General features: G+C 46.7%; 1 protein-coding gene across 1 annotated transcript; it reads right to left on the bottom strand.

Annotated features, from left to right (window-relative positions):
- Window positions 1–1,785: 1,785 nt before the first annotated feature.
- LOC147988830 (uncharacterized) lies at window positions 1,786–10,079 on the bottom strand. The gene is made up of 7 exons (XM_087535995.1): window positions 9,247–10,079; window positions 7,422–7,612; window positions 7,232–7,249; window positions 3,622–3,942; window positions 2,870–3,309; window positions 2,659–2,752; window positions 1,786–2,372 (listed from the first exon to the last, which is right to left on the bottom strand). The coding sequence occupies exons 1-7, from the start codon at window positions 10,077–10,079 to the stop codon at window positions 1,786–1,788; spliced, it is 2,484 nt and encodes an 827-aa protein (XP_087392121.1).
- Between the last annotated feature and the right edge of the window lie 2,539 nt (window positions 10,080–12,618).

Raw genomic sequence — 12,618 nt, 5'->3', positions numbered from 1 at the left:
TGAATTTTTTTGGGTGATAAATGGCCTGCAAAAATTTGGGACGACCTGCAAATTTTTTGCCCCGTACAATGGGATCAATGGCTACATCTTGTGCGTAGACTGATGATTGTTAACCTATTTGATGAGTCAGATACATTACACTAGAAACTTTTGGTGTGAGGAGTATTTTCGCTGAAATCTATGTATATGGATTTGATAAACATTGATCTAATTCCAGAGTCACTTCACATTTGGAAAATTAAGGTAACCTTTAAAATAAATGTCTTAATGTGGTTTGGTCACAAGGAAGTGATCTTGACTAAGGACAACTTGGCAAAGCATAGTTAGGAGGATAATAAACGGTGTTGTTTCTATAATCAAGATAAATCCACCCAACATCTCTGTATCGAATGTCCACTAGCCAAGTTACTATGGCGTACAGTTCATGTGGGCTTCAATATCAGTCCTCCTAATAGCATTGCCACTTTGTTTCGGACATGGCTAAATGGGGAAGAGCCTAAAACAGTGGTGCATATTCGAGTCGGAGTGTGTGTATTACTTTGGGTGATATGAAACTGTTGGAATGATGTGATTTTTAACAGACAAAGCATATTAATTGAACTGCACATGAAACACAAAACATTAGCACAGGAACATACTGTAGGAAAAAAAAATCAACGGTTGTAGATCAAATCAGTGCAATGACCATGAAGCACATTAGATCAAGACAGTACACCGGTCATGAAGGACATACATTTTTGCATCCATTGCAAGGTTGTTGTGTTGACCTATATCTAGTTAAAGATGGTGCCATTTCTCTTTCTTAAAGGGAGGAGAAGCCAGAAGGAAATATAGTTTCTTCAATAACCAAGTGAAACCCCATCAGGAACTTTGGCAACAGATGCGAAATGGGGCAACCTCTGCGTAGTAGTAGGCCAGTAATAGCACACATCTCTAGTCTAGGTTTGGGAGGCATCATGGAACACAACAACACATTTGACGTGTTTTGCACTGCCTTGACCTCTGTTGACTCTAGTGTGCCTCGCCTGTTGCTTTGAACCACTCTGTAGGATCTCTCTCTGTATTACTAAGTTTTGGGTTGGAACAATGTAGTAGTAGTTCGGATTACACTTGATACAAGCACAACTATCCCAAAGGGTGGACAACAAGGAGTTTAGGATTCTAGAGCCAAGGTCGGAGAGAGAGAGAGCCGTCGCCGTCCTTCCTGGTCGCTTTTCGATGATCTCCTCGTTGGATCCCATTTCTTCTTATCTCACCGCTGTCACCCACTCGTTGCCTTGGCGGCTGACTCAGTGGGCTGCTTCTGGCTTGGGCTGGGTTGTGTCATAGGCCTTCCAGCCCATTCGTACTAGATGTGCCTTATCACGCTAATGGCACTTGTCGAGCTCGTATAACTTCAAACATTTGTGTAACATAGACCATATGTTACACGATGCAGGAATTACAAGGTAGTACCACACCATGCAAGAAGAATTAATTATTAAAAATAAAGTTCAGGTCGTGCCCCCAACCAATTCCAAGTGGACTTCACTGTAATTGGTTACCCTGTGCGTTAGGCGAAAGTGTCTTACCTCAATGAGAGGGGACGCGCTGCATGTTTATAGACAGGGGCGCACCTCCCTAAATAGCGCATACAGTTGGAGATTACAACTTGAGGGAGAAGAAAAGATAGAGATAATAATATATGGTTACATAGTTGAGTTATCTCATCTAACTACCTAACTATGCCGCACAAGTCTATATCCTCTCCAAGGCTGTCACGCTATGTCTAACACTTCCCCTTAATCACAACTTCATCAAGTTGAGATTATGCTTGAAATCTTCAAAGCCCTTGGTGGGTAATGCCTTAGTAAATCCATCTGCAACCTGATCCCTGGAATGCACAAACCGAATCTGAAGTTGCTTTTGAGCCACTCGCTCTCTCACAAAGTGGAAATCAATTTCAATGTGTTTTGTTCTGGCATGAAAAACTGGATTAGCAGATAAATAAGTGGCACCCAAGTTATCACACCAAAGGCAAGGAGCTTGAGCGCTTTTAATACCCAACTCCTTCAGAATAGATTGCACCCATATGATTTCGGCAGTAGCATTTGCCAATGCCTTGTACTCAGCCTCTATACTGGATCGAGAAACAGTAGCCTTCTTCCTTGCACACCATGAAATTAGATTAGGACCAAAGAACACTGCAAAACCACCAGTAGACCTCCTATCATCTAGGCAACCTGCCCAATCCGAATCTGAGAAGGCACTGACCAGTGTGGATGATGACTTGCTGAAGTTAAGACCAATGCTAAGGGTGTTCTTGATGTATCTGACTATGCGTTTAGCAGCTGTCCAGTGAACAGTGGTGTGTGCATGAAGGAACTGACAAACTTTGTTAACAGCAAAAGAAATATCAGTAAGTGTAAGATATTGAAGTGCACCTACGAGACTCCTGTATTTAGTGCTGTCTTCTTGACTCAAGGCTTGCCCTCCTGTGAGAGACAGTTTTTCTGAGCTGGATAATGGAGTAGGTGAAGGTTTACACCCTTGTAAGCCAGCCTTTTTTTTTACCAAATCCACGGCATACTTTTCCTGGGAGAGGTGAAGGCCATCCTCATGCTTCCTCACTTCTATCCCTAGGAAATAGTGCAAGTCTCCAAGATCCTTCAAATGTACCGAGATCCTTCAAAAGTCCTATGATAGCTTCATCAGAGGAACTTGTAACAATGATATCATCAACGTAGATGAGAACAAATATACATGTGTTGCACTTGTTGTAAATAAACAATCAAGTGTCAGACTTAGAATGAACAAAGCCAAGTGTTTGCATTTTATGATTGAGTCATGAGTACCATGCTCGTGGAGCTTGCTTCAACCCATATAGTGCCTTGTCAAGCTTGCACACATACGAGGGTGCATGTTGGTTTTCAAACCCAGGAGGTTGTTTCATGTACACTTCCTCTTCCAGAATGCCATGAAGGAACGCATTATGTACGTCTAGCTGTCTGAGACTCCAGCCCTTGGACACAGCAATGGACAAAACAAGACGGATGGTAGTAGCTTTCACAATGGGACTAAATGTGTCCTCGTAATCTATACCATACCGTTGCTTGAAGCCCTTGGCCACAAGCCTTGCCTTGTAGCGATCAACAGTGCCATTGGACTTTCTCTTAATCCTGAACACCCACTTGCAATCTATGAGATTTTTACCTTGCTGTGGAGGTACTAAATGCCATGTTTTGTTTCTCTTCAAAGCCATATACTCCTCATGCATGGCCTTCTTCCAATTCTCATCCGCAAGTGCTTCATCAAGTGTGTATGGTTCACCTGTGGAACAAACAAGTCCATATTTCGTAATATTTTTATAATTCACTAGTTGTATTACCCCTTGTTGCAACCTTGTACGGCGTGTTGTGGAAGGAGCCTGGACGCGCGCCACAGACGCTCCTGAGCCGGCTACAGGAGTTCCAGGTGCTACAGAATCTGATCCCGAGGCAGATCCCGAGCCACCAACTTCCATGCCAGGGGCTGGATCTGTAGCCGGATCTTCTGTGATCGTGGGTGAAGGCGTGCAACGTGGCACTGGCGTAGAAGATCCCATGCGACTGGCCTCATCATGAGACCCCGCATCCACCGCACCAGAGGTGGGTCCAGCGCCTGTCGACCGGCACCGCCCGTGCCGCGTGTAGCACAGCGGCTGGTCCGGGAACCGGACGCCCGTGGGTCCAGGGAGAGGCGGACGGGTGGTGTGCGCTGACTCGCTGGCAGAGGCGCGGTCGGCCGTGTCGGGCGCAGTGGAGGGCGTGGAGCCCCGAGCCGGTCCTACAGCGGATCCCGAAGCAGATCCGGCTGGCAGGTCTGCCGCTGCTGATCCCAAGACAGATTTGCTCCTCGGGGCAGGACACATGAAATATGGCCTGTTTAGGCCGTTTTGTTCACCAATTTCTGCTCCATTTTCTCCTGCATCATCACACAACTCATGCACAGTGGTTTGTAAGGGTGGAAACGGATCGGATGCAGATCAGATAGTGCTCTTACCACTTTCATTTTCATATTTTCAAAACGAATACAAATCCGAATACGGATGTTATCGAATACGGATGCGGCTCTGATATTATTCGAATACGGATACGTATCGGATATTTTCTTGATTCGGAACGGATACGAATAATATCAACATATTGCTTAAGTAAATTAGTCGATAGCTATGTGACCTAAAATAATCAACTTGTGACATACAATAAGTCAATGATAAATAGGTTTATGAATAAATAGTATTGTAATGCATAATAATTTATAAGTTTAATCATATAAAGAATAAAATTTGACCGCTTATTTAGCTTTTATGTTGGATAATTGGAATATTTTGCCTAGAATTTTAAAAATTACCTCCCATAATCTTATTCGGATACGGATATATCCACTTCCATATCCATATTTGTGTCAAAATCTCCTACCATATTTTATTTTTTATTTGTTTAATAAATTCGGATACGGATAATTTTCATTTCCATTTTAGTTCGGATGCGGATGTTTCAGATACGAATAGGCATTTTCTGAATACGAATATCGGATATTTCGGATTATCCGCTACCACTTTCCACTGGTTTGAGAGTCAGTCAGCATATGATCATCACAGTTATACTCCCCTTCATCAAGATTAGTGAGGGATGGTGGAAGGAGGAGAATTTCTTTGCGGAGTAGGGCATCGGCATTGGGGTGGAGATTGGCAAAGGGAAATTTGGTCTCATCAAAGACAACATCTCGCGAGATATAGACACGTCTAGTGGAGACATCTAGACACTTCACCCCCTTGTGTTGAGCACTATATCCTAGAAAAACACACTGTTTGGAGCGAAACATGAGTATGCGGGAGTTGTATAGACAGAGATTAGGCCAGCACGCACAACCAAAAACACATAGAGAGTTGTAGTTGGGTTTGATGTGAAGGAGCCTCTCGATGGGTGTTTCATTGTTTATGACTCGACTTGGGAGCATGCTACGTCTTGAGCTTGCGTTGGTTTTCCCCGAAGAGGAAGGGATGATGCAGCACAGTAGCGTAAGTATTTTCCTCAGTTTTTGAGAACCAAGGTATCAATCCAGTAGGAGGCCACGCTCAAGTCCCTCGTACCTGCACAAAGCGATAGCTACTCGCAACCAACCCGATTAGGGGTTGTCAATCCCTTCACGGTCACTTACGAGAGTGAGATCTGATAGATATAATATTTTTGGTATAAAGATGCAAAGTAAAAAGTAAAGGCAAAGTAAAAGGCAAAGCAAGATTAAAGTAATGGAGATTGATATGATGAGAATAGACCTGGGGGCCATAGGTTTCACTAGTGGCTTCTCTCAAGAGCATAAGTATTCTACGGTGGGTGAACAAATTACTGTTGACCAATTGACAGAATTGAGCATAGTTATGAGAATATCTAGGCATGATCATGTATATAGGCATCACATCCGTGACAAGTAGATCGAAACGATTCTGCATCTACTACTATTACTCCACTCATCGACCGCTATCCAGCATGCATCTAGAGTATTAAGTTAAAAACAGAGTAATGCCTTAAGCAAGATGACATGATGTAGAGAGATAAATTCATGCAATATGAAATAAACCCCATCTTGTTATCCTCGATGGCAACGATGCAATACGTGCCTTGCTGCCCTTTCTGTCACTGGGTAAGGACACCGCAAGATCGAACCCAAAGCTAAGCACTTTTCCCATGGCAAGAACTACCAATCTAGTTGGCCAAACCAAACGGATAATTCGAAGAGACTTGCAAAGATAACCAATTATACATAAAAGAATTCAGAGAAGATTCAAATATTATTCATAGATAGACTTGATCATAAACCCACAATTCATCGGTCTCAACAAACACACCGCAAAAATAAGATTATATCGAATAGATCTCCACAAGAGAGGGGGAGAACTTTGTATTGAGATTCAAAGCGAGAGAAGAAGCCATCTAGCTACTAACTATGGAGCCGAAGGTCTGAGGTAAACTACTCACACTTCATCGGAGAGGCTATGATGATGTAGAAGCCCTCCGTGATGACGGCCCTCTTCCGGCGGAGCTCCGGAACAGGCCCCAAGATGGGATCTCGTGGATACAGAAAGTTGCGGCGGTCGAATTAGGTTTTTTGCTCCTGTTTTGATCGTTTGGGGGTACGTGTGTATATATAAGAGGAAGAAGTACGCCGGAGGAGCAACGAGGGGCCCACGAGGCAGGGGGCGCGCCCTAGGGGGGCCCCCACCCTCGTGACCGCCTCTTTTGTTCCTTGGAGCAGGGTCCAAGTCTCCTGGATCACGTTCGGTGAGAAAATCACGTTCCCGAAGATTTTATTCCGTTTGGACTCCGTTTGATATTCCGTTTCTTCGAAACACTGAAATAGGCAAAAAACAGCAATTCTGGGCTGGGCCTCCGGTTAATAGGTTAGTCCTAAAAATAATATAAAAATGGAAAATGAAGCCCAATATAGTCCAAAACAGTAGATAATATAGCATGGAGCAATAAAAAATTATAGATGCGTTGGAGACGTATCAGAGCATATTGATGATGTGAACAGCAGTGGGAAACGCTTCATCCCAGAATTTTAAGGGCATGGATGCTCCTGTAAGGAGTGCAAGGCCAACTTCAACGATATGCCTATGCTTACGTTCGGCAGAGCCATTCTGTTGGTGAGCATGAGGGCAAGACACAAGATGTGATATGCCAATTGTTTGGAAAAAGGAGTTTAATTTATCGTATTCCCCTCCCCAATCTGATTGGACCGCAATGATCTTGCGGTCGAACATGCGTTCAACGAGTGCTTGGAAGTTCTTAAAAACTTGGAAAACATCGGACCTCTTCTTGAGAAGGTATATCCAAGAAAATTTGCTAAAGTCATCAATGAAACTGACGTAATACGTGTGTCTACCAACAGAACTAGGGGCAGGCCCCCAGACATCAGAAAATATTAATTGTAATGGAACAGTAGAAACACTTGTGGAAATAGGATAGGGTAACTGATGACTTTTTGCTTTTTGGCAAGAGTCACAAATGGTCTCAATATTATGCTCACCAACAAACGAGAGCTTATTTTTCCTAAGCAAACGTTCAACAAGGGAAAAGTAAGCATGCCCTAAACGATCGTGCCATCGTGTGGAAGAGAGTTTGACAGCACCACGGGCTTCTTTATTGAATCTTCTAAGCTCCGGAATCAACGGGTAAAGACCTCGCACGGATCTACCTCGATACAGTACCTTCCTCGTTGCCTGATCCTTAATCAAAAAGAAAAAGGATGGAATTCAATGAACACATGATAGTCAATGGTGATGCGATGAACAGAGAGAAGATTTTTGTTGGCACTAGGGACATGCAGAATTTTGTGAAGATGAATATTACGAGAAGGAGTACGTATAACCGAATGACCAACGTGACGTATACTCATACCTGCACCACTGGCTGTGTGAATCTGGTCCTTCCCGTGATACTTCTCACGGAGGGTTACCTTCTCGAGCTCCCCTGTGAGGTGATTAGTCGCGCCGCTGTCGAGGTACAAGTTGGTGTCAATGCCGTACGACCCATCGGCAACGGCAGCGACTTTGTCATCATCTTTAGAGGAGGGTTCGTCCTCGTCGAACCTGTACCAGCAGTCCTGATACGTCTCCAACGTATCTATAATTTTTGATTGCTCCATGCTATATTATCTACTGTTTTGGACATTATTGGGCTTTATTATCCACTTTTATATTATTTTTGGGACTAACCTATTAACTGGAGGCCCAACCTAGAATTGTTGTTTTTTTGCCTGTTTTAGGGTTTCGAAGAAAAGGAATATCAAACGGAGTCCAAATGGAATGAAACCTTCGAGAACGTGATTTTCTCAACGAACAAGACCCAGGAGACTTGGACCCTATGTCAAGACACAAAAGAGGAGGCCACGAGGTAGGGGGGCACCTACCCCCCAGGCGCGCCCTCCACCCTCGTGGGCCCCCTGTTGCTCCACTGACATACTCCTTCCTCCTATATATACCTACGTACCCCCAAACGATCAGATACGGAGCCAAAACCCTAATTCCACCGCCGCAACTTTCTGTATCCACGAGATACCATCTTGGGGCCTGTTCCGGAGCTCCGCCGGAGGGGGCATCGATCATGGAGGGCTTCTACATCAACACCATAGCCCCTCCGATGAAGTGTGAGTAGTTCACCTCAGACCTACGGGTCCATAGTTAGTAGCTAGATGGCTTCTTCTCTCTTTTTGGATCTTAATACAATGTTCTTCCCCTCTCTTGTGGAGAACTATTCGATGTAATCTTCCTTTTGCGGTGTGTTTGTTGAGACCGATGAATTGTGGGTTTATGATCAAGTCTATTTATGAACAATATTTGAATCTTCTCTGAATTCTTTTATGTATGATTGGTTATCTTTGCAAGTCTCTTCGAATTATCAGTTTGGTTTGCCCTACTAGATTGATCTTTCTTGCAATGGGAGAAGTGCTTAGCTTTGGATTCAATCTTGCGGTGTCCTTTCCCAGTGACAGTAGGGGCAGCAAGGCACGTATTGTATTGTTGCCATCGAGGATAACAAGATGGGGTTTTCATCATATTGCATGAGTTTATCACTCTACATCATGCCATCTTGCTTAAGGCGTTACTCTGTTTACATTAACTTAATACTCTAGATGCATGCTGGATAGCGGTCGATCAGTGGAGTAATAGTAGTAGATGCACGCAGGAGTCGGTCTACTTGTCTCGGACGTGATGCCTATATACATGATCATGCCTAGATATTCTCATAACTTTGCTCAATTGTGTCAATTGCTCAATAGTAATTTGTTCACCCACCGTAGAATACTTATGCTCTCGAGAGAAGCCACTAGTGAAACCTATGGCCCCCGGGTCTATCTTCATCATATTAATCTCCTACTACTTAGTTATTTCCTTTGCTTTTTACTTTGCTTTGCATCTTTATCACAAAAATACCAAAAATATTATCTTATCATATCTATCAGATCTCACTCTCGTAAGTGGCCGTGTAGGGATTGGCAACCCCTTATCGCGTTGGTTGCGAGGATTTATTTGTTTTGTGCAGGTGCGAGGGACTCGCGCGTAGCCTCCTACTGGATTGATACCATGGTTCTCAAAAACTGAGGGAAATACTTACGCTACTTTGCTGCATCATCCCTTCCTCTTTGGGAAAAACCAATGCAGTGCTCAAGAGGTAGCAAGTCCCTGGCCGTGTGACCAGGTTTTCCGTAGATTTGGCAGCGGACCGCATCAGACGGGACTTGCCCGAGCCGCCGCCGCGGCGGCCCCTGTTGTTGGTGGAGGAGGGGCGGCCGCCGTGAGAACCGGAGCTGCTGCCGCCTTGCTTGCCCTTGGAACGAGGATGACCCCGATAACGAGAGGAGGATCCGCCGCGCCCGCGGGTTGCCGCGTTTGCCGACGACTTGAAGCCGCCGCCGGTGCTGTGGAACTGAGTGACACGCTGATCAAAATTGCTCAGCATGGCGTAGAGCTCGTCGAGGGAGACCGGCGTGACGCGGGCGTCGAGGGCAGATACGAGGGGCTGGTAATCCATGTCCAACCCGTACAACAGGTAGGAGATCAGCTCGTCGTCTTGTATGGGCTTCCCGGCCGCGGCGAGCTCGTCAGCAAGGCCCCGCATGGAGGCGAAGTAGGCGGCCACAGACTGGGTGCCCTTCTGTGCATTGATCAAGGCAGTGCGGATGATGTTGACGCGGCTCAAGGACTGCGAGGAGAACATACCTGCCAGCGTCATCCAGAGAGCATGGGCGGTGGTGACCGCGGTCACTGTGATCAACACCTCTTTGGTGAGGTTGTTGAGCAGGTAGCCCAGCACCTGCTGGTCCTCCTTGACCCAGATGGGGTGGAGGGGGTTGGGCTCGGAAGATTCCTTCCCATCCTTGTCCTTGGAGACGAGGAGGCGCGCCGGTTCTCGCATGGTGCCATCAACGTAGCCGAAGAGCCTGGCTCCCCTTAGCTGCGGCGTGATCTGGGTTCGCCACAGGACGTAGTTCGTCCGGGAGAGCTTCTCCGTGACCTGACCACTTAGGTTCGATTGGACGGCCCTGGAGGAAGACATGGCTAGCACTAATGGAGATCAAAAAAAGTTAGGGTTTAAGAAGAGGAGGCTCTGATTACCATGTGCGTTAGGCGAAAATGTCTTACCTCAACGAGAGGGGATGCGCTGCGTGTTTATAGAGAAGGGCGCACCTCCCTGGATAGCACATACAGTTGGAGATTACAACTTGAGGGAGAAGAAAAGATAGAGATAAGAATATATGGTTACATAGTTGAGTTATCTCATCTAAGTACCTAACTATGCCGCACAAGTCTATATCCTCTCCAAGGCTGTCACGCTATGTTTAACATACCCCATAGCAAATTAGTACATCGATCTTGAGGTACATTAATATCTGCAACCATGGCATGGTTGTTTGCATTGAACTAGATCCGACTAAAGACCTCACCCTTTATCTTTCTAAAAAGAAGCATCAGTTTAAGGCAAAGGTAGTTGCTTCAATAATCCACAGAAAACTCAACATGAACTTTGGCAAAGAAGGGATTGATGCATAACCATGTACCATGCATGCCAACCATTTATGTAATTCTTTTGTAGTGGATGTGAAACTGGGCAACCAGTGTATATTGGCACATCATATATTCATATTTCAGGTGCAAGTTACAGAGAAATTGAAGAATGCATCAGTATTAAAGCATGTTTCCCGTTGATTATATCTCTATTGATATAATTTAGTGCGATGCATGTTGCTTTTGCTTCTCGTCCTCTTTGGGCTCTAGGAACACTCGTTGAATGGCATCCCCTCTCAAGGCATGCCCTATGAGCCCACGACCGTATTTCAGCGCGGCCGTACAAATTCGTTTGCCACCCACGTGGACGCTATGGTCAGCTGGTTAATGTTTATCACTGCAGTCCCAAATGCTCGGCGAGGTAATTAAAAATGGTATGCGACTGCCAAATCTTTGTATATGTCACTTAGGGCATCTCCAGCCGCACCCCCAACAGGCCCCCCAGGCCACTTTTTCGGTGCCGGCACCGAAAAAACGGCCCAGTCGCGCCCCCGGGACGCCGAAAATCGCCGGTTCGGACCTTTTTTCCGCCCGGCGGTCACAGGCCGAACCCAGCACGCTGGGGAGCAGTTGAGGGCTCCGGCGCTAGGAAAAAGCACGCCTGGCCCACACCGATAGGAGAAAAGTCAAGGTTTTCTTCCCCCGACTCGCCTCGCACCCCCCGCGCCCTCGGCCACCACTAGCTATATCCCGGCGACGGCCGCCGCCCTACTCCGGTAGATAACCATTCCCCGCCGGAAAATAGCAGCGCTTCGCCGCGGCAGCCCCTCCCACAGCAGCTGGGCGTTTCCGGCCGCGGAGGCGCGGTTTAACGGCGGGTACACGCCCACCGAGCGCAAGGTGTTCGGCGTTTTGCCTGTCTCGGCGATGGACTCGGATGAGGAGGAAGAGCTCGCCGCGCTGCTGGAGGAGGAAGCCGCGGCCGACGTCCAGGAAGAAGAGCATCTCATGGTGCTCGCCGCCCTCGCCCAGCTGCTGGCGAGCAATGAAAAGCCGCGGCGAGGTGGCTCGGCGCCGGGGCGGGTGAAAGCAAAGAACCGGCATCGTCTCCAAGGCTACTGCATGCTCTACTCCGACTACTTCGCTGATGCTCCACTTCATGGCGAGAGAACATTTCGGCGCCGTTATCGGATGAGCTGAAAGCTCTTCCTCAGGATTGTGAATTCTATCCGGGAGTTCGACAACTACTTTAAGTGCAAGATGGATTGCACTGGCGCTCTTGGATTCACCTCCATCCAGAAGTGCACGACAGTGATGAGGATGCTTGCATATGGAGCTCCCAGTGATTCACTCGACGACTATGGGCGCATGGCCGAGTCCACCAGCATAGAGTGTTTCTACAAGTTCTGTCGGGCAGTGGTGGCAGTGTTTGGGCCACAATACTTGAGAACACCCAATACGGAAGACACTACTCGGATCCTAGCCCAGAATGCAGCAAGAGGATTTCCTGGGATGCTTGGAAGCATCGACTGCGTGCATTGGAAATGGAAGAACTGCCCATTTGGTTGGCAGGGGATGTACAAAGGCGCCAAAGGCGGTTGCAGTGTGGTGCTTGAGGCGGTAGCCACACAGGACCTCTGGATTTGGCACTCCTTCTTTGGTATGCCAGGAACTCACAATGACATCAACGTGCTGCAGTGTCTCCTATTTTTGCCAAGCTTGTTGAGGGCCATTCTCCTCCGGTGAACTTCGAGATCAATGGGCACCAATACAACAAGGGGTACTATCTAGCTGATGGCATCTATCCGAGATGGTCGACATTTGTGAAGACGATCTCAAACCCTGTGGCAGGAGGCAAGAACGCCTGGTTTGCGAAGCTTCAGGAGGCTTGCAGGAAGGATGTCGAGCGGGCATTTGGTGTGCTCCAATCTCGATTTGCTGTTGTTCGGTACCCCGCTCAGACCTGGTCCAAAGATCAAATGTGGGAGATTATGACTTGCTGTGTCATCTTGCACAACATGATCATCGAGAGCGAGCAAGAAGACCCAGTGTTTCACACTGAACCATACTACAGGCAGGGTCCTCTAGCC

This window comes from Triticum urartu, chromosome 1A, assembly GCF_056163025.1.
Source record: "Triticum urartu cultivar PI428250 chromosome 1A, HENAU_Tu73, whole genome shotgun sequence".
In the NCBI taxonomy this organism is placed as follows: Eukaryota; Viridiplantae; Streptophyta; class Magnoliopsida; order Poales; family Poaceae; genus Triticum; species Triticum urartu.
This window is presented reverse-complemented; position numbering and strand designations above follow the sequence as displayed.